The sequence below is a fragment of the Ixodes scapularis genome, unplaced genomic scaffold (assembly GCF_016920785.2).
Source record: "Ixodes scapularis isolate PalLabHiFi unplaced genomic scaffold, ASM1692078v2 PGA_scaffold1__304_contigs__length_218370807, whole genome shotgun sequence".
Lineage (NCBI taxonomy): Eukaryota > Metazoa > Arthropoda > Arachnida > Ixodida > Ixodidae > Ixodes > Ixodes scapularis.
The window spans coordinates 121,223,664-121,245,258 of NW_024609846.1; the positions used below are offsets into that span (position 1 = coordinate 121,223,664).

Consider the following 21,595-nt stretch of genomic DNA (forward strand, 5'->3'; position numbering starts at 1 on the left):
TAGTCTTGAATTTGTGCATTGTTCTTTTATTACTGCCGTAGTCTCAGATTTCTCTAACACCTACTAGAGAGCACAAAGCGTGATGAGAACTGCCAGATAGGTGCAGGGTTTGAAAGGTAAATAATTCTTCTCAAGCTTGACAGAGAAAGTGGCACTAAAAAGGAGGCAAAGGGAAAATCTAAAATATGTGTGTACGTGAAAATTTGTACACATCTTGGTTCTTGAAAATTTTATTTTAATGATGGCTAAGCTAACCTTCAGGCAGAGTTCTTACTTTTTGTCATGCATAGTTAATTTATGCAATGCAATGTGAAAAGCGCCGTGGATGCTGTTTGGGCTCACCCAGTAGTTCCAAAGCCACACTGTGTTGGAAGTGTGAGCAACATGGCTTGCCGAAGTGCTTCTTCATCAGTTTAAATTTTTTTCTCTCATGGCTGAAGGGCTAGGATTAAAACTGTTATCATGTTGGAATGTACAGTCGGCACAGAATGAAACGCGAACAGTGGGTGCCTGGTTTTCGCTAGATGCTGCACCACCTGAACAAGATGGGAGCTGCAAGAAGATGGCTCCTCCTTCGATGTGTTAGACTCTTGCTCAGTGCATCCAAACCTTCGGTGTTGCGTCTCTAGGTGACTCAGCGTGGGTCGAAAACCATGCGCTCCATGTTTGCGTTTCATTCCGTGCCGACTGTACACTTGGGGGGTTTACCTTCTTGTAGTGTTAAGATAATTTTCCATTGCTAATTTACAGATTGATTATTGTTAACTGCTACGCTGATCTTGCATTTGAGCTAACCATGCCAAGCACTGTACAGGCCCTTCAGATGTGTAGATTAAATTTACAGTTTTGCTACTATCCAGAAGCTAGTCTTTCCTGTTTCGTGTACAACTCTGCATGTGCGGTCACATGGTACTACTTACTATTGTGCACCCAAACAAACAGGGGTGCAAGCTAGCTGGTGCAGGTTAAGCATGGTCAATTTACTTGAATCGGGTTTTCTAAAGCACGACACAAACAGTGTGTTTTCTGAAGAACGACGCAAACACTGTATTTTCTAAGAATCAACACCATGTTTTCTAGAAACAAACAGTTTTTTTTTCTTTTAGGAAGGAATAGGGTGTAGTGTGGAATGCATCCTCTATGACTTCTCTTGAGTGATTGATTAGTGGGCCTGCTTATCTGTGTCACTGCTTTCCTTTGGCCTCCCAGGGAGACAAGTCGCCGACGCCAGTGTCCAAGTCGCTGACGCCTACGAGCTCCGGTTCCACAACGCCAGGCTCGAGCGGCGCAGCAAAGCCCTCCCTTTCGGGCACTTCCTCCAAGTCTGCTTCAATGGGTACGTTCCGCACGTGGCGCCCGTCTGCTCCTTCAGCACGTCAGTCTCTTGACCTTGGCATTCATAGTCAAACTATCCCTCGGTTCTGTAACAGTTTAGAGACGTGGGTACGCCCAAAATGCAGCACAATTTTCTACGTCTGTAGTCCGATTTTACGCTGCAGTGGCTGTCATGTTGGATGCGAGAAAGCCGTTGCTTAGAGAGCTAATTGGGGCTAATAAACTTTCAGTTGGTACTTGAACAACTCAAAATATTTTTGACATGAAACCACTGACAGCAAGCTCGTTGCCTCATTGACCAGTATTGGATGCTGGGCAACGGTGTCACGTAAGCGTAGGGTTTAATTGAAAACATGAAGACTCTTTGCTTAGTTTGATCCAACTTATTTATTAAGAATAACAATATTTATTATTTAACCGAGACTTTTGCATATGAAATATGAGGAACCTCGTGAAGGAATTTGAAAATCGGGCAATTTCTGAGGTGCACACTGAAATAGGCTAAACCATTTTACGGATAAAAGCCGCACTTCACACGCTCAGAATTTCAAAAGAAAACTGAAAAAGGCGCCGTCATTGATTTAATTTTATCATGACGTCTGCATCGTCTCGGGCACCTCCGTGACAAGTTACCGATTGCCCCGTCCATTCGCCGGTTTCTAGCACTTATTTTACGACTAGGTGTACTTGGGGACTTTCTTTGAGAAACAGTGAGCTGTAAAAAATTAAATTCTTTTTAAATGTTTTGTTTTCAAAGAGAGTTCACAAAATGAACTTTCCCTGAAAGAAAAAGAAATGTACATAGAGCGCAAATTTAAGTTGCGCGACACGTTTTGAGTTGGGAGCAAATCCGAAACATGCTTCTATTTTGATGTGCCGACCTAGAAACAAGAGCACATTTTGATCACTCCAACCCAGAACGAGTCCCGCAACGCAGTTATTACGGTAAAACATTAATTTTTTCTGGGAAAAAGTTTTTTTTGTGACAGGCACTTAAATAAAAAGAGAGGGGTTTTTGCCAGTTGTTCCGTAGCACGTCCTGACTGCCCGTTTTGTGTGTGCATGCTCAGCAGGTGCGTACCCGTACCCGTTGGCGGGGGGGCCCCATGCGGCAGCCCTGGCTGCAGACCTGACTGCCAACCCTGCCTTCTCCCAGCTGCACAGCTCGGCCCTCAGTTCCTACTCCCGGTCCCTGGTGAGGGCTGTTCTTCCCCTTTCTGGGACGAACCGGGCCCACGGTGCGAGACAGGGCACGCGTGACATGAGTCGGTTGTCTTTCTAGAACAAAACGAGTGATGGCCGTGGCTTAAGGCCCCATTATGCATTTGTCCTGCAAGTAGGGTCGAACGTACCAGCTCACATGGCCCGTGCCTCGGGCGGCCCTTGGGAAGTGAATGGCGGCAGAGCACTCTCTCCCGGCACGTGTCTTCGCCTTGCCGCAACTATAGTTGGCGGCACTCGTAAAAAACGGCAGGCGCAAATTTCGTCGAGGTGCTTTACCGTGTAGCGAACTTGCACGGGATGAAAATCGGTGCTCAAAAGACGGGACAAAGAGAAAGGATGCGTACGATGAACAGGTACTGAATCGCAACTCGCAGATATTAATAAAATGGAAAAAAGAGGAAGCGAGCGGAGAAATAAAGCGAGGAAAAAAGGGAAAAAGAATTCGCTAGGCCAGTGGTTCTCAAATGGAGGTCCGAGGACCCTCTGGGGTCCGCGAAGGCATTCTAGGGGCCCGCGAAGTCAGTCACACCGGCAATGAGAATTGTCTCTTTTTGTGGTCGAGAAGAAATGTTTCAGTTTTCGGGCAAGTTTTCTCGTGTGTATGTCAATAACAGAGGTCTACGTCACACTAGCCCTTAGTTATATCTATTTATTAAATCATTATATTTAACCAAACATTTTTCCTTCTCCTCGCCACGAACGGGGTCCTCCATCATCCCCGTTGATCCACAAGGGGTCCGCGAAACGTCGATGGTTGAGAACCACTGCGCTAGGCAAAAGAGCCGGGGAAAAAGAAACTAAGAAAAGAAATAAAGGTGTAAGATATGGCATGTGAGCTCTATTTACTAGTAGCAAACCTAACCTATTTATTTTTTTAAATTTTTTGCTAGGAAAGTTAATGTTTTTTTGCCTCACTGTAGAATCTTCTATCACTATAGAATCGTGGAGCCCTAAAGAGAAAAGGGCTTCGGCGTTCCGTCTCCAACTCTTTCTTTTCCGTCTTCCGTCCCCAACCCCGGTAATCACTGTCACATGACCGTATATTGCCGCGTATTTTGAGGTCCCATTGCGATCATCGAGCAGTTCCTTTTTATTTGGACGCAATAAAATCCTCGCATGTCCATGCCTTGCCCTTTGCTCTCTGCCACGTGCATTGCAAAGCCATACAGACCAGATGCATGGAAACCCTCGACGTAACTTGTCTTCTCGGAGCTGAAAAGTCCCCGTAAGTCTAGCACACCTCGTTGAGCGCAGTCCGGGTTAACGGTGCCCTCCAGCAAGTCTCGCACTGTGGGCCCAGTGTGCCTAGTGGCCAAGTGACAGCATGCTCACCGCCCTGAGGACAGCTCTCCCTGTCGCAGGTGACCGGCTTCGACTCGCACCCTTCGCTGCGGCCCCCTCCCCACTTCGGAACCATCCCCGGCGGCAAACCGTGAGTCGTTGGCCCTCGTTCGTTTGCGTCTCCCGGCACGGCCGTGCTCCAAAGTTCTCTCGACGTCGCTCTAGAGCGAAGGCTCTCAAATATTTCGATTTCAAGCGATGCCGGTTTCCTTTCGACGGGAGCCAAGGAAACCCCTTCAGGTCTTGATGTTGTTACGTTAAAGCAGTACAGAAGCTTACTGACCTTGTCAACAATAATGGATGTACAAGGGAGTTTTCGGCATGTACTAGAGTCACTGAATGTTCCCAGAGTACCGAATTCCGTTCAGTCGGCTTAGCGGAAGTCAATCCCCACAGAATTCAGTTCTGTTGGCTGGTTTGGCCTGTCGCGAAAGTTATCGGTTGGCCATTTTGGAGATGGGCCCAAAGCAGCAAAAAACATACATAAGACGTTTTCGCGATACCACGGGTACGGCGGGTATGCAGGGGTGGGAGCTCTGGGCATCGTAGATCGACGAGTTAGGACTGAACAGAAGGTGCATACATTTACTCTAGTTTCTTTTTTTTTTATATATATATCAGTGATGGAAGTGCTGCGCCAATTGCGCCAAATTGCGCCAAGGACGCAATCCTGCTACATGTAGCGCCAAATCGTCATTTTACTTAAGAATTGCGCCATGCCTGCGCCGAGATGAGATGTAGCAATAAAAAATAAAAAAATTGAAGTCTTATCAAGAGCGCGTGGCGGTACCGCGGTATTTTCTGCGCCGCAACTGTTACGCAAACCGAAGCTACGTGGGCGCATTATCATCATCATCATTGAAAGGAACACCGTTAGCAACATTTGAGACCAAAGCCGCAGAGGCTAAGCGAAGAACCAACCCACTAAGCAGCCTATTTAAAAAAAAAAAAAAGGCCGAGCTTGTGGATGTTTTTAATGTTGGCCCGCCCTGTTCCCGTGCGCTAGCTACCAGCGAAGTCAAAGCTAGCGCGAGCCCAATGCTCTGTGCATTCATGACTCGCGCGTGGGCTCGTGCAGTGTGGGCACCGTTAGGGGCTCCATGCGCGCGCTTGTAGCTTCGGCTGCACTCTCACCGAAGCTGAAACGAAGTGTAGTTGAGTTGCACCAAACTCTGGATGTAGTGCTGGTAAAGCCTCACCGTCCTTTTCGGAGCACAACGCACTGCGCAACTGCGGTGTCTGCTCCGCGGGTGTCGCTTCTCTGCAGCGCGTCGGTGCATGCCAAGGAGCGCACTCAACGGGTTAACTCGCCGTGATCCGACCGTGACTTCGCCAGCACATCGAAAATGAATCGGAATTTTTGATGCGAATATCAGATACCGCAATATTTGAAGCTGCTGCCCGAAAGACGACTCTAATCTGAACTAAAACATTCCACAACAGTGAGGGTCGTTAGATGCTGCTGCAGATACCTTAAAAGATGTGCAGGCTGATAAAACTAAATATACTGTATCATCAGAACTCAGTGTGACATATTTAATTGTATTTTTTCATCTGACGAGCAGATAAGCTTTATTTAAAAAAATGTTTTTTTCTGTCTACTTTGTTCAATTTTATATATCCTGTCTTAAAAAGGCGACAGGCGCTGTGTTCCAATAATAGAGGTGGGCTTTATATAGCAATGCAGCATTATTTCATTTTCAAGTAATATGCCAACATATGCCGGACCCTGCTCCAAAAGGGCCACTACCTGCTCCAAAACAACATTTTGCCTGCTACAAGGCCTGCTCCAAAAGGTCAAATGCCACTTCCATCACTGATATATATGAAGTAGCCGCTAATCTGGTTTATCAAAGAAGATTGCCAGCTCGTTTGCTCGCTTCGGTTGTGCTGGTGCTGTGTTTCATACGCTACGCCTCGGGCGCTAGGCCTAACACTCGACTTTAATATGTTGCTTGGCGAAAGAGCAATGAGACAGCAAGGAGGGAAGTCGCGCACTGCTGGGAACAAAGGAAAGAACTTTAATAAAAACAAACCAGTGTCGCCACAGACGAGGAAAGTGCATTGAAGAGTTCGCAAAAGAATGAATGCAACACCGTACGCGCTTTGCTTCGACCGCACAGGGCAGCACCATATTGGGAATGGGTTGGAGCCAGGCACGTAGCTAGGGGGGCGGGGGCCCATAAGGCCCGGCCCCCCCCCCCCCCGAAATCTTCCATTTTGCTAGGACCTCCTCTCCCCCCCTCCGCCTCATACTGCATTTTGTCATGAGCCCCCCCCCCTCCCTCCCCGAAACAAAATCCTGGCTACCTGCCTGGACTTGGAGCGCAACTGCCGCGCCGCGACTCTGTTCTGAAAGGAAGCTTAGGAGTTTCAGTACTTTGGGAGCATTCAGTGACCCTAGCATGTACTAGTTATGCATTAATAAACAGCAAAAATAGCGCTTAAATTGCAAAAAAAAAAAAAAAAAAAAATCTTGGGGGTACAAGCGATTTAAAATTTTGGGGAGTCCAGGGAGGTCCCTGAGGGCACTCTGGGGAGCGTCTGCATTTTAAGAAACTATTTTGAGAACCCATGCTCTGGAGTAAAGGTTTCGAAGACCTGCCCGCATTTGGTATTTCTCTATCAGTGTGGTCATGCGAAAATACTTGCCGGGGTAGCTCGAACCCACTTGAGGAATTTCGGTGCACGGCCCGCGTTTTGTGCCAAGCAGAATTGGGTTCTGATCGCTTTTGAAGGAGTGCCAGGTATTGGACTGTCTCAAAGGAATAATGGAAGTACAGTTAGATTCCATCTTGCCGTAGCGCATACTTCACGAGTACTAGGTACCACATTTCCTCGAATACTTGCCACACTGTTTACGAGTAACACATGCATGCCTGTGTTTCCTCGGAGCCTCTAAATAGCCCATAATTGTGGTTTGTAGAACAAACAAAGCAAATGGTGGGGCTGACATTGTGCTTGTAGTCGAAAATGCAATCTGCGCTGCATTTTGTGCGTGTGAGGTGTCATGCTTAGCATTCCAGCGCGGTACTTTCGTCTGCAAGTGTTCTCTGCCTCGTTGTTTGTTGAGGTTAATTCGTAGATCATGATGATTGGCTGCTTGTGTGAACCGAGAAAAATTTATATATAAACAGTGTGGCGAGTATTCTTGTAAATGCTGTAGTCTGAATAAAGTTTTGCAGAAGTAATTGGTGACTCATCTTAGCTGCTTGAATTGCAGTCAGTGCCCATTCTTTTGTCAAGCTTTGGAAGCATAGTTGTATTAACTTGAATCGAAAGGGGTAGGAAAGCTGAGTCAGGGAAACAATGGCAGTTGTATTTCTTGCTGGGGCTCTTCCTCTATGAATAAAACCCGACTTTAGTTGCAGTTTTTCTCTGTATCTCTTCTAAACAATGAGCTATCCAATATGTCTTTCAAAAACTGGAAAGTAATGGCCTATGATCTTTGTATAGGAAAGGCACCCCCTATATACAGTCATATAGATAGTCACAGCAGCCGTCACATAAATCCATTGAAAAAAAACAAAAAAACAACTGGAAACGAATGTTTGGTTGCTACAGGTCTTGATGGCATCAGTAGGATAGAAAGTGTTAAGGCACTTAATTGATTGTGTTAAAAAACAAGCTAGAAGATAAATCAAAATGTCTTGTGGCTTGTGCAGTATGCCACAGTGGCCAGTTGGATAATACCATAAAATTGCTAGTTAGATTATTGTGCACAGCCACAACTTTCTTCCTTATACAAGTCGAAATTGCCTGGGTATGTGGATTAGAATTAATGGGGTCAAACAGAGTATTTGTATTGTGCTTCCTTTTCATTGTTGGACTTGGAAACGGAAAAGGGTAACGCAATATATAAACAAGATGTCCATCATACCTTCGAATCCCCGATAAATCGGATGTCGTCCTTTCCTATCATCTGTACCTGTCTCAGGCTTCCTACGATAAATATGGATGTTTGCGCGCACTGCTTCCATTCCCGCGAGTCGTGATGAGTGGCGCTTTTCTGACGTTGTGACAAAGTCTCGCCTGGCAAACGTTTAACCAACCTCGCTTGCCTCACAAACCTAACCTAAGAAACAAGTGTGGTAGTGGTACCACAGGAGCATTACCCGGTTATCAGTGAGGTCTCTTTCTCGTAATTGCGATCGGAGGTAGTAGAACGTTTGCCTAGCGAAACTCGCCAACGCAGACGGCTAAGGCGCTGCTTCTAAATCTTGCAGATGATCGCCTCGTGTTGATGAAGAGCTTCTCGGTGACAAACAATGAGATTAGATTTGTAAAGGCTGCGAAAGAGAGAGAGAGAGAGAAACGGCAGAGGAACAAGAGACACCTGTAGCGCGCTGCTCGTTTAACAAAAAATAAAGCCATAGTCATGTGATGTCCATGTGCATCCAGTCTGCAAGTGTCCCTTTTTTCGCGAACTGGGGGGCGCCCTTTTCTTGGGAACCCCCCAGTGCAGCAGCACAGGTGTCTGCTTGGTCCGCTTCCCCGGCATTGACCGTCACAAACCGGAGCCTCTGGTTTGTGACGAAAGTGCCGAGGCAAGCGCCATCACACAAACACTACCCGTGACACTAGATTCGGCCTGTTGGGAGAACACCAGACATTTCTTGCCGGTGCTGAGAGGAATTTGGCTCGGGGTTTCCTATTCTGGGATTTGACCTCTAAAGTTTGCACTTCTTCGTAACTGACGGTGCCCTCGAAATCTGGGGAAAAACATGCATACTAGTTTCTATTATAATTGGAGGGCCTATTTTGCATTTTATGTAGAGTTTGCTACCGTGAAAAGTAATTTTAACATTTCTTCCACTTTTGGTGGAGAGCTGTAGTTGGGTTGCCAGAATTTAGACATTGCGAGGCATCAACATGTCTTGCAATGCATCGATGGGCCTTGCACAATCTTAGTAGGGTTTATATGTAATACTCTCATTAATTTAAACTCCAGGAAGTCACAGATTTTAGTTTGAATTACCAGAAGTTTGAATTATCAGAAATCATCTAAATATGATACTAGACAACATTATGATTTTTTACATGGATAGCTACACATACAAAGCAGATTCCTCTACATAGGCCTAATTATAAGCAAGTACAGGCATAACACATTGGTGAAAGAACTGTGACGTTAAGTTTATTCATCCGGCAAAAAAGTTGTAGATTGTGGACTGTAGTACATGAGATCTCAAAACAAAATTTTCAATATTAGCCAACGCAAGTAGCTCTTTAGGGGGCTCTTCCTTTGTAGACAGAAATTTCCGAAGCTGAGCGATGTGCTCAGTGGCATCTGCGGCTGTGGCAGTTACTAGTGGGTCCTCCCTTTCTTCATCGTCATCTTCACTCTCACTGCTGCACTGTGCTGGCATTACTTCCTTATGTCCTCTAATGAGTCATCACGACAAACACAGACATCGTCGTCAAGACTAGCATATTCTGCCAGCTCGGCGTTCACATTATGTGCTTCAAGGCCAGAAAGCATGATGCCAGTGAGCTGTTCCTCATCCTCGATGTCGTCTTGGTCATCATTGCTAGTCTTGAAGCACTTAATGTGAACGCTGTTTTCCGCTAATCTGTGCCCGTTTGAGCCCCGTTGAGTGCGCTTCTTTCCGAGCACCGGTGCACTGCGGAGAAGCAACACTCGCAAAAACAAGCTCCGCGGGTATTGCTTCTCTGCGGTGCACTGGTGCTTGAAAAGAAGCGCACTCAACGGGGCCGCGAGAACAAAAAAGTATGAATTAAGCGAAAACGCCGTTCGAATTTAGCGGCTTATAAATACTTAAAAACATAGCGGGACAACCAAAATTTTCAGATCTGTTTGAATTAACCAGAAGTACGAAATATCCGAGTTTGAATTATTGCGAGCCTACGTACCACACAGCACACACTTTCGTTTTCACATATTATAAGGTCCTGATCTAAGTTTTCCGCTTTTCTTCAATCCTGAGACAACCGGGTGGGGCGTGACTTTTTGGTATCCATTGAACGAAGCCGAAAGCTTGGAACCCTGATTATGACGTAGGGCTTGTACACGCTGCACATAAGCCTACTTGGGGCTTAACTGGGCCCCTGTGACCCGTACGACTCGAGCTCCTGGTGTGGTCGGGCAAGCAGGGCTTAGGGGGACTATAGATGTTTGCAAGCAGTCATGCTTCTAAAGTTAGTCTGGCTACCATGGATAAAAGAAATGTTTGTTTGGGTACCAGTCTGGCAACCGGGGGCACACCTTAGCGAGGCTCGACTATTCGAGGATCTAGCCACGTTAGCAGCAAGAGGGCGGTGCCCAGAAGCCTTGCTCGCAAATGTCTAAATGGTCGGCTTTCACAGACTGTATGGGAAGAGATTAGCTCGCACACCACCATATGTCGGCTGTGCCTTGGGAGGTTGTTAGCTGGGCCTCGGGAGGTCGTCGATCGTGTCTTGGAGAGTTCGTCGGGTGGGGACGGGGTGACAAAGACGGCGATGAGAGAGGGAGGTCGGTTCCAGGGCGTACTCGTTCCACGTGAGTGCCGAGGGGCAGATGCAGCCCGTGCCCTTCCCCCCGGACGCCCTGATGGGGTCCGGCATCCCCCGGCATGCCCGGCAGATCAACACGTTGGCGCACGGCGAGGTGGTGTGCGCGGTGACCATCTCGAGCCCGACCAAGTACGTCTACACGGGGGGCAAGGGCTGCGTCAAGGTGTGGGACATCAGCCAGCCTGGCTCCAAGACGCCCGTCTCGCAGCTGGACTGCCTGGTGAGTGGACCACGCCGTCACCGGTGCCCGCCTCCGACCGGCGGGTTTAACGTCCCACTTCGCCCACGCATCCAAAGTGGTCCCAAAGTGGCAACGAACGACGTTGCAAAAGCCAGAATACTTTTGCGATGTCGCAATGTTGGTGGTTGGCACCAGAAGTTTCGGCAACAAACGTGATAAATTGTGAGTGTCGCTGTCGTCGCGGCGTCCCAACTCGCGGCTGTGGAAGCTTCCGCGGACTGTCAAGTCGGATAACGATCCACAGCAGAAGTGTCCTCTGTCACTTTCACCACCGCAGCCGCAACACTGCCGGGACCGCGACCGGTGACGAGCGACACTTTTGTTTCTGTTTGAACGACTGCCATAAAAACCACTGGCGTGGCGGAAAGTCCTAATTTGGAGAACTAACTTAAGCGGTGCAGTTTGTTGCTTATATCGATGATCTGTCTGGGTAAAATGCACAAAAATGACAATTTGAAATTCACATTAACGGTGTAGCACGGTGTAAAGGAAATAGTGGAATAAAAGTTCTGGGACTGCGTTAATAGACTCTTCGCTCTACCTGGCCAAAGTCGAGAAACAAAATAATTGACAGTGTTATTGTTATGGTGCCGCCCCTTAGCACTTCTTTTTTATGCTATGGACAAAGCCAGGCTGCTGATGGTGTTGATGGGATGTAGTACAGCACTTGGTTACATAATTTCGCAAAACTACCATTTGTTGTCAACCAGACGGACACTCTCAGTGTTATTGAGTTTCTTCTTAATGTTGCCATGATTGATAACCCGTGGACCCATATGGTAGAGATTCCTTGGTTGGTTTTATTTTGCCCACCTTTCTCATCTGTTGATATTTTTACTGCATGGGCAAAAAGTTGTCGCAGCTCCAATTGCACTGCAGTCCCATACTTCGCTGTGTAGCAGTGCTCCATTACCACCTTCTTATCTCATTTCCTTTATCTCGTACCTTTACCTAATTTCATAAAGAGTTGTTCCGAATTGTTGCGGACATTTCTGAAATACCTTTTACTACTTGATGATAATTTGCAAAAGTTGGTCACAGGTTGATGTCATGGCTTCTCTGGGGGCTTCTCTATCAAGTTGCCTGGTGTCATTTTATTAAATATATTGGAGATTACTAAAACAACAGCTGAAGACAGCTAGCTCTTCTTGAGAAGAATATTTTCAAGATTCAGCTCGGGACCCGCGAAACTAAATAGGTCGAGTTCCATTGGACTTGGGGCGATCACCGCGGCCTCTTTCTGCCACCCGAATGTCGTCTGATTGCTCGTGTCTTCCTTTGCAGCAACGGGACAACTACATTCGGTCGTGCAAGTTGCTTCCCGACGGACGGACACTCATAGTGGGCGGCGAGGCTAGCACTATCTGTATCTGGGATCTGGGCGCTGTGAGTATGCACTCTCCTTCCACTAACCATTTAAAGCTTGCAACCTGCTGCTTCTTACTCCGTTATACCAAAGGGCAACCGCAACCAGTCTACCTTCTATAATTGAACCTTCTTGGACAAGAGTGATCCGAAAAAAGTGTTCCACCGCCTGCTTTGTAATTTTCCGTTCCATACTTATTTTTTCAAGAGTTTTCAAAGTTTTTTTCCCCAAAACAGAAATGTAGAAAGTCAATTTTATTATGTCGTACCAAGACCAAATCTTTAAGTTTAGAGCACATGGAGTAAAAACTTGGACTGCAGAACCCACAAATCCTGGATTCGATCCTCGACCCTGCCCATTTCAGTCTGGACAAGCATTGTACCGGTGTTCGATTGTGTAAATCACTACTGCGTGGTGCACGTTCAGAACTCCAGGCCGGAGGTCGTACTGCACTGGCTATATTTCTTACTTAAGAAATGAACCAGTGGTGCCACACAAGGGCACACTGATTTCGCGCTATCTGAATAACTAACATAAAATTTGCGTGCTTTTGCTTTGTTTTATGAAGAGAAATGTGCAATTATTTCTGCAAAATAAAAGACTTGCAAGCAAGTTTCTGATATTTTTATGGCACTCGAGCTTCAGGTCAATGGAGGCTGAGAGTTAGTGTAGACCACTTCGTGATTGCAATTCGGAAGCTTTGTTACATGCTATGACGCTTACATGCAGTAAGCTTTTGTCAGACTGCTGGAAGATAAGTGCGATTAAACAGCTAGGATGGGCATGATGAAACTGTTGCATCAGTAGTTAAGTCATATTGAAATAATGTCACAGTGGTTTCACATGGTGCATATTTAAAATTATTTCCGGCTCATTAACTAGCCCTTTCTTGTGGACACTTGATGCTCAGTTGCCTTGTTTCCTTTTCATTCCTTAGTAATGTTCATTTAGCCAAAAAAATGCATTTGGTATTTGTTACTTCAATTTTAAACTCTTTTTCCAGAATTGAAACATTAGTCAGCGGTGCAAATATTGGTATTGTTGTGATAGCATTGCTAACATTCAACTTCCGTTGATCTGTGTTAAAAATATGTGGACATTTATTGTTCTGTTCTTTGCACTGTTTCATGCCTTATCTCGTCCTTTCTTCTGATTCCAGCAGTTTATATATGATAAGAAAAATGATGCGAGTCTACCTTTATCTTTTGTTGATGCCTGCTAGTGTTTTCTTGTAATTGCTACTGCCCTTCCGCACACATCACGGGTTATTGACCTGTGTGTCTCTTGCAGCCCACGCCGCGTATCAAGGCAGAGCTGACGTCTAGCGCGCCAGCGTGCTACGCGTTAGCCATCAGCCCTGACTCGAAGGTGTGCTTCAGCTGCTGCTCGGACGGAAACATTGCCGTCTGGGACCTGCACAACCAGACACTCGTCAGGTGGGTTGCGTGGCATCAGCTCTCAGCTCTAGAGTCACTGAATGTTCCCAGAGTACCAAAACTCCAAGGCTCAATGGCACCAAAATGGCAACTAAATTTTTTTTTTATACTGTGGTTATTATGATAGTCTAGAAAGCATGTTTTTGTATAAAAACAAACGAAAAAAGCTCTTTTTGTTGGAACTGTCTTTGGAGATTAGTACAGAATTACAGGAGCACAATCTTTTCATAAAATATCAGTTTACGAGGTTTTGCGACACAATTAATATTGTTTTTATACAGCCATGGTCTCACTGGCGATTTTGGATAGCGCGTCCTAACTTCGATGGTAATTCGCGGCGCGTCCTCTTGGGAGGCGAAGGTAGGCATCCTTGAATCCCCTTCCACCGTAGAGACCAGTGTCCGAAATCCTAGCCTCCAGCGATAAAAAGGGGAAATAATAATCTAAAATGCAGGCTCTTGTGAAGGAAGTGGCTGCACATAAAACAATATTTTTGCTTTTTACAGCTCTCTTGGCATCGGTGTTCTCTGAGGTTTGTGACTGTGCATTTCTGACGTTCTTGCACTTCGATATGTGCGAAATGGTTTTAAAAAATATGGAGTTTTGCAAAGAGCGTAGCCCCCCTACTGTGTCATGGCCTCAGCATAAACAAACATGGTGGTGCCCATGGAACAGAGCAGACACTGGTCTACATGTTTTGGTTCCAAAATGGCCGTTCAAAGCTAAGATACAGCAGTCACAGCAAACACTGCCAAATGCTCTGGAAACATTCAGTGACTTAGCCAGCTCAACCCATCTTTGAGCATCATTGTTTCTGTTGCCATAGCAACCACACTGCAGCAAGCTTTGTTGCTGCAACAGTGCTTGGAGTGGGGCTGTGCAGCACTGAGATTGCTTACCAGAGGGACAGTAGCTGCTCCAAATTAATAGCTGGACACAAAGCTAGGCACTGCCCTGGTGTGACCTCTTTGGGGAAAGCCAGTTTTCCTGGGAATTGTGTGTACTGCATTAGTAAATCTATATCTTTACTGTAGTAAACTTCCTATGTTGTTACGATTGAGTGAACATGTGCGTTCAGCTCCTTTTTAGTCCCCTCCCCACTACTGCTTCGGTACATACACGAAGCAGCAGTGACGGCTTTAAGCTGACCTAAATGAGTGAAGAAGCAGAGCTGCCTATGTAAGTAAATATGTGGGATCGGAACTTGGTTGCTACGGGACAACACTGTCACATCTTTCAGGCTAGAAAGGTCACAGTAGCAGCCTTAAAGAGTTGTGCTCGTAGCTTTTAATTACATATTTAGGATGGGCTCCTCTCTACAGTTGGTGATAGCCAGATTGAGCAAGCATGTGCACATTGGTTGTCTCTCTGTAGCTAGCTACACTAACTTGGCAAAATATTGGTGCTACAGTACTATGTTTCCTAAGTTGAACTTCCAATATTTTTAAATAAAAGTGTGGTTTTGACGAGCATATATGGTGCATGTTTTTGTCATGCCTCTTAGTCGACCTGGAATGGGAGAGCTTTCGTTCCAGCAAAACACTGCTCTCCTCCTTACCTTTGAGATCAGCAAGGCAATCATCGGCAGTTCTGCTAGTCCGCAAACCGGCCACTTGTTAAGAAAGAATGAACGAGGAGGGAAGACCTTCCGAAAGCGCATATTCTGAACCGTTCGTCGCTCTGGCTTGCCTCGCCGGCTTGCAGGCAGTTCCAGGGACACACGGACGGTGCGAGCTGCATCGACATCTCGAGTGATGGCACGAAGCTCTGGACGGGGGGTCTGGACAACACGGTGCGATCCTGGGACCTGCGAGAGGTGAGTATGGTGCGTTCCCCCCTTTCTCTGCTCTCTCCCCTCCCTGTAGAAGCAAGGGGCTGCCCCCTCCGCCAGAAAGGGCAGCACTCCCGTACAGTGGGCAGTGTCGCTGCATTCTATTTCACCTTGGGATCGATGGTAGCGAATGCCACTGGTAGGGTTGTTTTTTTTTCAAGGTTTATTTCTTTTTTTTAAATTGGGTTTATTTTCTTCTCTTTGGGTTCTGTGTTTTTTTGTATCAACTTTCGGTGTTAGACGGAAAATTGGGGTTTATCGGGGCTCACTTTGAATGAAATGGCTTCCACTGCACTCCCAGTTTAGGGGTGAGTGGAGGATAGGAACACACATGAATGGAATATTCGAGATTGTCGTGCATTCCTCCTTCCTCCAGTTCCCATGACAAGGCTGCACGAAACATAGATATACAGTAAAACCTCGTTATAAAGAAGTTGAAGGAGCGGTCGTAATTACTTTGTTATAACCATTACTTTGTTATAGCCAATGTCCATTTCTTCCAACTATTCAAGCAAGGGGAATTATGATTGCTTTGTTATATCCATTTGTTTGTTATATCCCATTTTGTTATAACGAGGTTTTACTGTATTGCTTAATGAGCCTTTCCGGAGAAAATGTTTCCGTTTTGTCCAGATGGACAGGTGTAAAAAGAATTCTAGTAACATTTTTGCGACTGAAAAGGAGGACTGCAAACGAGCTTAAAGGGACCATGAAATGATTTTAAAATCGAATTTCATCCACCGCACGTCGTAAAAGGTGTGAAAAGGAACACAAAAACACAAGACTAGGGAGCCAAACAAAATTATTTGCTATAGAACTTTTAAAAGAGAACTGGACTCTTTTGCGACTTCTTTCCTTCGAAAGCTCTGCCTTTTCACTACGATGCATACGCAGAAACGGTGCACGTCAGCCGAATCCACATCGCCTATTGGGTAAGAGCCTACCTCACCAGCACCGCGATCGTAAACAATAAATAGCCGGCGAATGTTTCCTAAACGTTTTGTTAAATAATATTCAGATCCACATTTTGTAGCATAATTAGAGATGTGTGGCGAAAATTGCCAAATTTGATAATGCTGAGAGCCAAGCGCCATCTATCGTGTGGTAAACGAAGCAACTACTGCGCGTGCGCAGTAGGGCAGGGCCAAGTTCAGAACGGTTATTTCCTTTGGTTTCCTTCCTCTCAAAACTCTGACTGACTGAACGTTTATTTTTCTACGTGTTCATCTCGCGCGTGCCGACTTCAAGCAGCAAGAAAGAAATGTACTTAAAACAAACCACGACGAACAAGAACGCTGGATCCACAAACACCCGAGAAGAGCGACAACAGCCGCGAATCCCGCTCCGACGAAGCTCTCAGAATATAGGCCTAGCAGGCACTCCGACTCGGCGCAGCGTTGCTTCGTCGCAAGACCGTCTGTCTGCCTGCGACCGGCTGGCGTGCTGAATGGAATATGCCCGCGCTACCCTTGTGGACCCTTCCGTATTATAGTTTGATCGCTGACCTCAATTTTAGGTTAAGAGGTGAGGTCAATCTCTTCCCCTTGTTTTCCGAGGCAGTGTTGACGAACACTCGTCGAAAAGGGACCCTCGTCGATCCTCCCCTTGTTTTGTGTGATATAGAGCTGAAATAAACGCTGTATGGATTACCTTCGTAGCACGGTATGTACACTTTGTTATTGGTATGCCATTTTTATTCTGACAGACTGCACGTCACTGTCGAGCTGTAACAGTTCGTGGGAGGTATACGTGCAATACCGGTCCAACCTTTCTTTGCCGAGTGTCGCGTCAGTATCGAGTTGCAATTGTAAAAGATCGGTCCCGAAGTGCTTACCAACAGCGCGAATACAGCACTTCATCAAACGCGCGCGTCCGCTCCGAGTGTGAACAGGTATTTACGTGGCTCTTGCTAACAGTTCAAACGTATCTTTTTTAACGTCGGCTCGCTCCTGCATCTCCGAGACCGCGAAAAACGCCGCGGCAAATTGTTCCCATCTGCACTTCCCAACAGGCATACCGGCGTATGGGACTAGTCCCATGCTGTCGCTATAGCGCAACTTATCTCATTGAATTTCGCTCAGCTGCGATGCGGCGATGAGAGGCGCCGATTCAGAAAATACGTCGGTGACATTGACGCAGTAAAACCCACCGGCGCACCCCAACTCGCTAACGCTCCCATCTCCTACTGCAGAGAGAACTTCCGGTTCCGGAAACATCGTACGTCACGGCTTGTTTTGCGGTCAAGAAAAAGTCGATATTTCATTAATTTTTTGTGTAGAAGTTAATAAACCGAGACGAAAACGGATGCCTGTTCGGCATTTAGTGAACATTGACGGTTTATTGTAAAAGTTATCTGGAAAAAGTAAAAAAGTCATTTCATGGTCCCTTTAAGAATATATAGTATGAACCTTGCAGAAAAAAAAGCGAGATTTGAGGGAACTAACAAGAATTAAATTGCCGGATATTTTACTTGAATGCCACTGTGCTTGTTAAAGGGATGGTAACCGAAATTTGGATTAAAAAAAAACAATGCTAAAGATGTAGGCGGGACGCTACAATCCCTACAACACTAATAGTAAGGCGATATCTCAAATGGACGGCCGTATTTTTGGAAACAAGTCGAGATTGAACCAGGCCGACGAGGCGCGTGACCGTCAAGATACCAAGTTTCCTCCTCTCTTCGCTTCGCTCTCTCAAGGCCGCGAGTCGGAGAAGACGCGAGGCCGTTCCCCCTCCTTCTCGGAGAAACATGACGTCAACATTCCTGCCAAATGCGCCTCTTTTCTTGAAAAATACGGTCATCCGTTCGAGATATCGCTGTATGAGTGATGTTTTGGTGTTTGAAGCATCCCGTTTCACGCTTTTGCCGCGTGTTTTGGGGAATCCAAATTTCGGTTCAGCATCCCTTTAAATGGAGTCGAATATACTACAGGAAGTTCACCACTTTGCACCAGTTGCAAGTGAAAGGAATGAATCTATTGGCAGAAAGTATGGGACCTGGGCCTAGCCCTCTTTCTTGAATCGTTAACATTGGGACAAAGCATGATTTAGCACACCTTTAAAATTCAGCATCTGTCAGTCTTTAAATTTGGCATCCAATAAAAAACAACATTTGATTACTTCACAACTTAGAAACACTTTTTTTACCTTTGTTTTGTATTAATGCTCATCCTTGACCACAGCTTTGGTCACTGCCTATCAGAAATTATGAAACAACGTCTACACTGTTGTAGAATTGGGTGTAGACGATAAAGTAAGTGTTTCTTTCATGCTTTTTCTGTTGGGAACAGTAACTGATATACAGTACAGTCGTATGTTATGATTTGAGACAGGTCATAGGAATACTCGTCAAAAGAGCATTTGATCAGTTTAGCTTCCATGTAGTAGTGCCACCTGGTGCAGTTGTGGTAGATTAAACAACGCCTGGTTACACTACGCAAATTCTTCCTTCTCTAAAAAAAATAAGTTTTTTTTTTATTGAGGACCTTGATAAAATAAATCTTTTAAACAATGGCAGTGCTTTGACTGATACGACAAGTTAATCAGCCTTCTTTCTTTGTTACGTGGGTACTCTCAACCATACTTTTTTGAGTATTAATTAGCAGAGTTGTTGATCGATCATTTGGATTCAATCATGATCGTGAGGACGTTCCAATAATCGAGCAGTCCCAAAGAGTGAATTCAGCCAAAAAACTGCAGTATTTACTCTTTATATACTGAATGGCTGGAGAAACAGGTCGGTGATTGGGTGGACGGTGCTTCGCCTTTTTGGGATCAGATTGCTTTGCATTTCAGTGGCTTGTGTTGGAGGGCCACACGACGGCCTGTATGGAGTGCACTGTCCACGTCCGTGACCTTTTCTTATGTCACGGCAGCGTCAGTCAAGTCGTCCATAAACAAAACCATAAGCAAAGCACATCGGCAGACAGCGAAGCGGTTCCGGACGTTTAGACGATCACAATCCCTCCGTGGATTTGACAGGCTTCCCAGAGGGACAGCACAAAACAAGTGTCAGACTCAAACTTAGCCGTTGACGCAGACGACGAAGTCAAAGATGCAATCGGCGCCATTTAGCACCGCTTGGAGAGGATGACAGAAGGCACGCGCAGAACGGCAGCGGACGGTGCCCGGACATTTAGACGACCACAATCCCTCCATGAACAGCACAAAACAAGAGCGTGAAACAAATCAACCTCAATTTCGAGAAAAAAAGGCGACGATTCCTGTTATAGCCTCAATCTAGCTTCTGTATCGCACGGACAACGCCTCCTGGCATAGGAGACGTGTAGAGCGCGGTATCGAGGGTTGTCATGCTTTGACTCAATAGGGCGAGCGACGGTTCCGAAAAATTGTCCGAATAGTCGGGCGCGTCCGAAATTTTGGCCTCCCAAAAGTCGGTTGGCGACTGTGGACTGTTAATTCGGTTTGGGCAGCTTGCATATGCAGGTCAGCTTTTCAGATAGAAAGATGTGCTGCGAAGGGGAAAAAAAGCTGTGCATTTATTTATCGGCGACCTCGGCTCGTCTCACCTCCCGTATGTGCCCATCCTTGCAGGGTCGTCAGCTGCAGCAGCACGACTTCACCTCTCAGATCTTCTCGCTGGGTTACTGCCCCACGGGCGAGTGGCTGGCTGTCGGGTGGGTGTCACTTCTCTCTCCCTTTCTCTCCTGGGGCTACAGGGGCACGCATCCTTACACTCTACCACCACATGTTGCTGCAGGATGGAGAGCAGCAATGTGGAGGTGCTGCACTGCTCCAAGCCGGACAAGTACCAGCTGCACCTGCACGAGAGCTGCGTGCTGTCGCTCAAGTTCGCCTCGTGCGGCAAGTGGTTCGTCAGCACGGGCAAGGATAACCTGCTCAACGCCTGGAGGACCCCCTACGGGGCAAGCATCTTCCAGGTGGGAGTCCCGCGTAACTTCCACGGGGCGTCGGCCGCTTTCTGTCGGTCCGACGAAAATATAGATTTTCCTTGCAACTTCTACATTGTGTCGGCCACCCACTAGGTGTTCGATGAGTGCAGCTTTCTTCTTCGTTGTCAACAAGCTCAATCGTTTCGTGCCAAACAATCCGGGCCCAAAGTGGACTGCCTCGATTCGGTATAAAAAGATTGTACGCACTATTGGTGTTGTAAAAGTACCTCTACAATATATTTTTGCATCGGTGACCAAAGGTTCGAAAGAGGCGACGTGTTCGAGCTCTTTGAGAGCCCCGCCGAGCGTGAGATTAAATTAGCCCATTGCAGTGGACGAATGGGCCGACTCCGAACCACCTGCAAAGGGTCGGATAGACTACCTATAGGCCACATTTACTCGAGTAATAGACACACTACTTGAACCGCAGTCACACTGCTAATACACCGTTCAAGAGACAGACTGGAGACACTGTCTGAGGCGAGTTCCTTTCTTGTACGACAGTCCCACCCTGTTGGTCATGCAAAAACTGTGTGCATACGTGTTCGAAGCAAACGGATGTAGGAAGCAAGCATGTGCTTTGAACGTGCTCGAGACGTGCCTGCAGATACGTCTGTCACATGTCGAGCGAGCACAGTGTCTTTTGTAGGATGCACAAGCAACGTGAGTGCGACTTTATGGACAAAGCTCTTGTTTCTACTTTCCTGTTGGACGCACATACAGCCGGTCATTGTGTTCAGCATGGAAGCGTAACGAACGACAAGGTCAAAAACACGGTTCTCCGTAAGAATGCGATCTGCACAGAGAGTGTTTTCACGTCAAGATGTCGTCTTTATCCCGCAAATAGCTGGCATTGTTCTGTCGATCGCGGCAATTGACCATCCGCGTTTTCTGCCCAAAATCGGATTCACCGGCTTTGCTCACAGACAGTGCCCCTATTACTTGAGTAAATACGGTACTGATTTGTCGAAAGTCTACATTTTTAAAATTTAGGATTTTAGGCAAAAATATTTTTTGTTTTTTGTTTTTACATGGATCTGGTACCTCACACTTATGAGACCACTGACAGGTGGGAGGTGTTGCCACTTCAAAGTTTTTCATAATGTGCAGTTTTGTGCCCAAGAAAAATTTAGGGTTGCCATCCAGTTGCCGGCCTTTATGTTGGTGTATCCAATATAAAGGAAATCTCTTTTACGCTGATGTATGTTTTCCCGTACCGCCACCACATGCGGCGTCAATGTTTGGATGCATTGAAAAATAATTTTCCTGTCTTGAAATACGCAAGAAGGGCAATATCATTCTAAGAGATCGGGGGACGTAAACGTGATTGATAGGTTGATTACATACACAGTGCTGAAGACTCTTCAATTGGCGAGGAACGCTTTCAGTACA

The 21,595-nt window shown here is 46.3% G+C and overlaps 1 protein-coding gene across 13 annotated transcripts in view; it reads left to right on the top strand.

Annotated features, from left to right (window-relative positions):
- The window catches only part of LOC8038033 (transducin-like enhancer protein 4), a 105,891-nt gene that overhangs the window by 82,891 nt on the left and 1,405 nt on the right, over nucleotides 1-21,595 (top strand). For 6 of the 13 annotated variants that reach the window (XM_042290922.1, XM_042290914.1, XM_042290918.1 and 3 more), the window contains exons 13-21: nucleotides 1,210-1,336; nucleotides 2,406-2,530; nucleotides 3,906-3,991; nucleotides 10,387-10,636; nucleotides 11,942-12,043; nucleotides 13,314-13,459; nucleotides 15,164-15,284; nucleotides 19,845-19,927; nucleotides 20,011-20,191. In XM_042290922.1, coding sequence (XP_042146856.1) covers nucleotides 1,210-1,336; nucleotides 2,406-2,530; nucleotides 3,906-3,991; nucleotides 10,387-10,636; nucleotides 11,942-12,043; nucleotides 13,314-13,459; nucleotides 15,164-15,284; nucleotides 19,845-19,927; nucleotides 20,011-20,191 — 1,221 coding nt within the window. The remainder of the gene's footprint in view (nucleotides 1-1,209; nucleotides 1,337-2,405; nucleotides 2,531-3,905; nucleotides 3,992-10,386; nucleotides 10,637-11,941; nucleotides 12,044-13,313; nucleotides 13,460-15,163; nucleotides 15,285-19,844; nucleotides 19,928-20,010; nucleotides 20,192-21,595) is intronic. The other 7 variants (XM_042290921.1, XM_042290926.1, XM_042290924.1 and 4 more) reach the window with 6 other exon arrangements.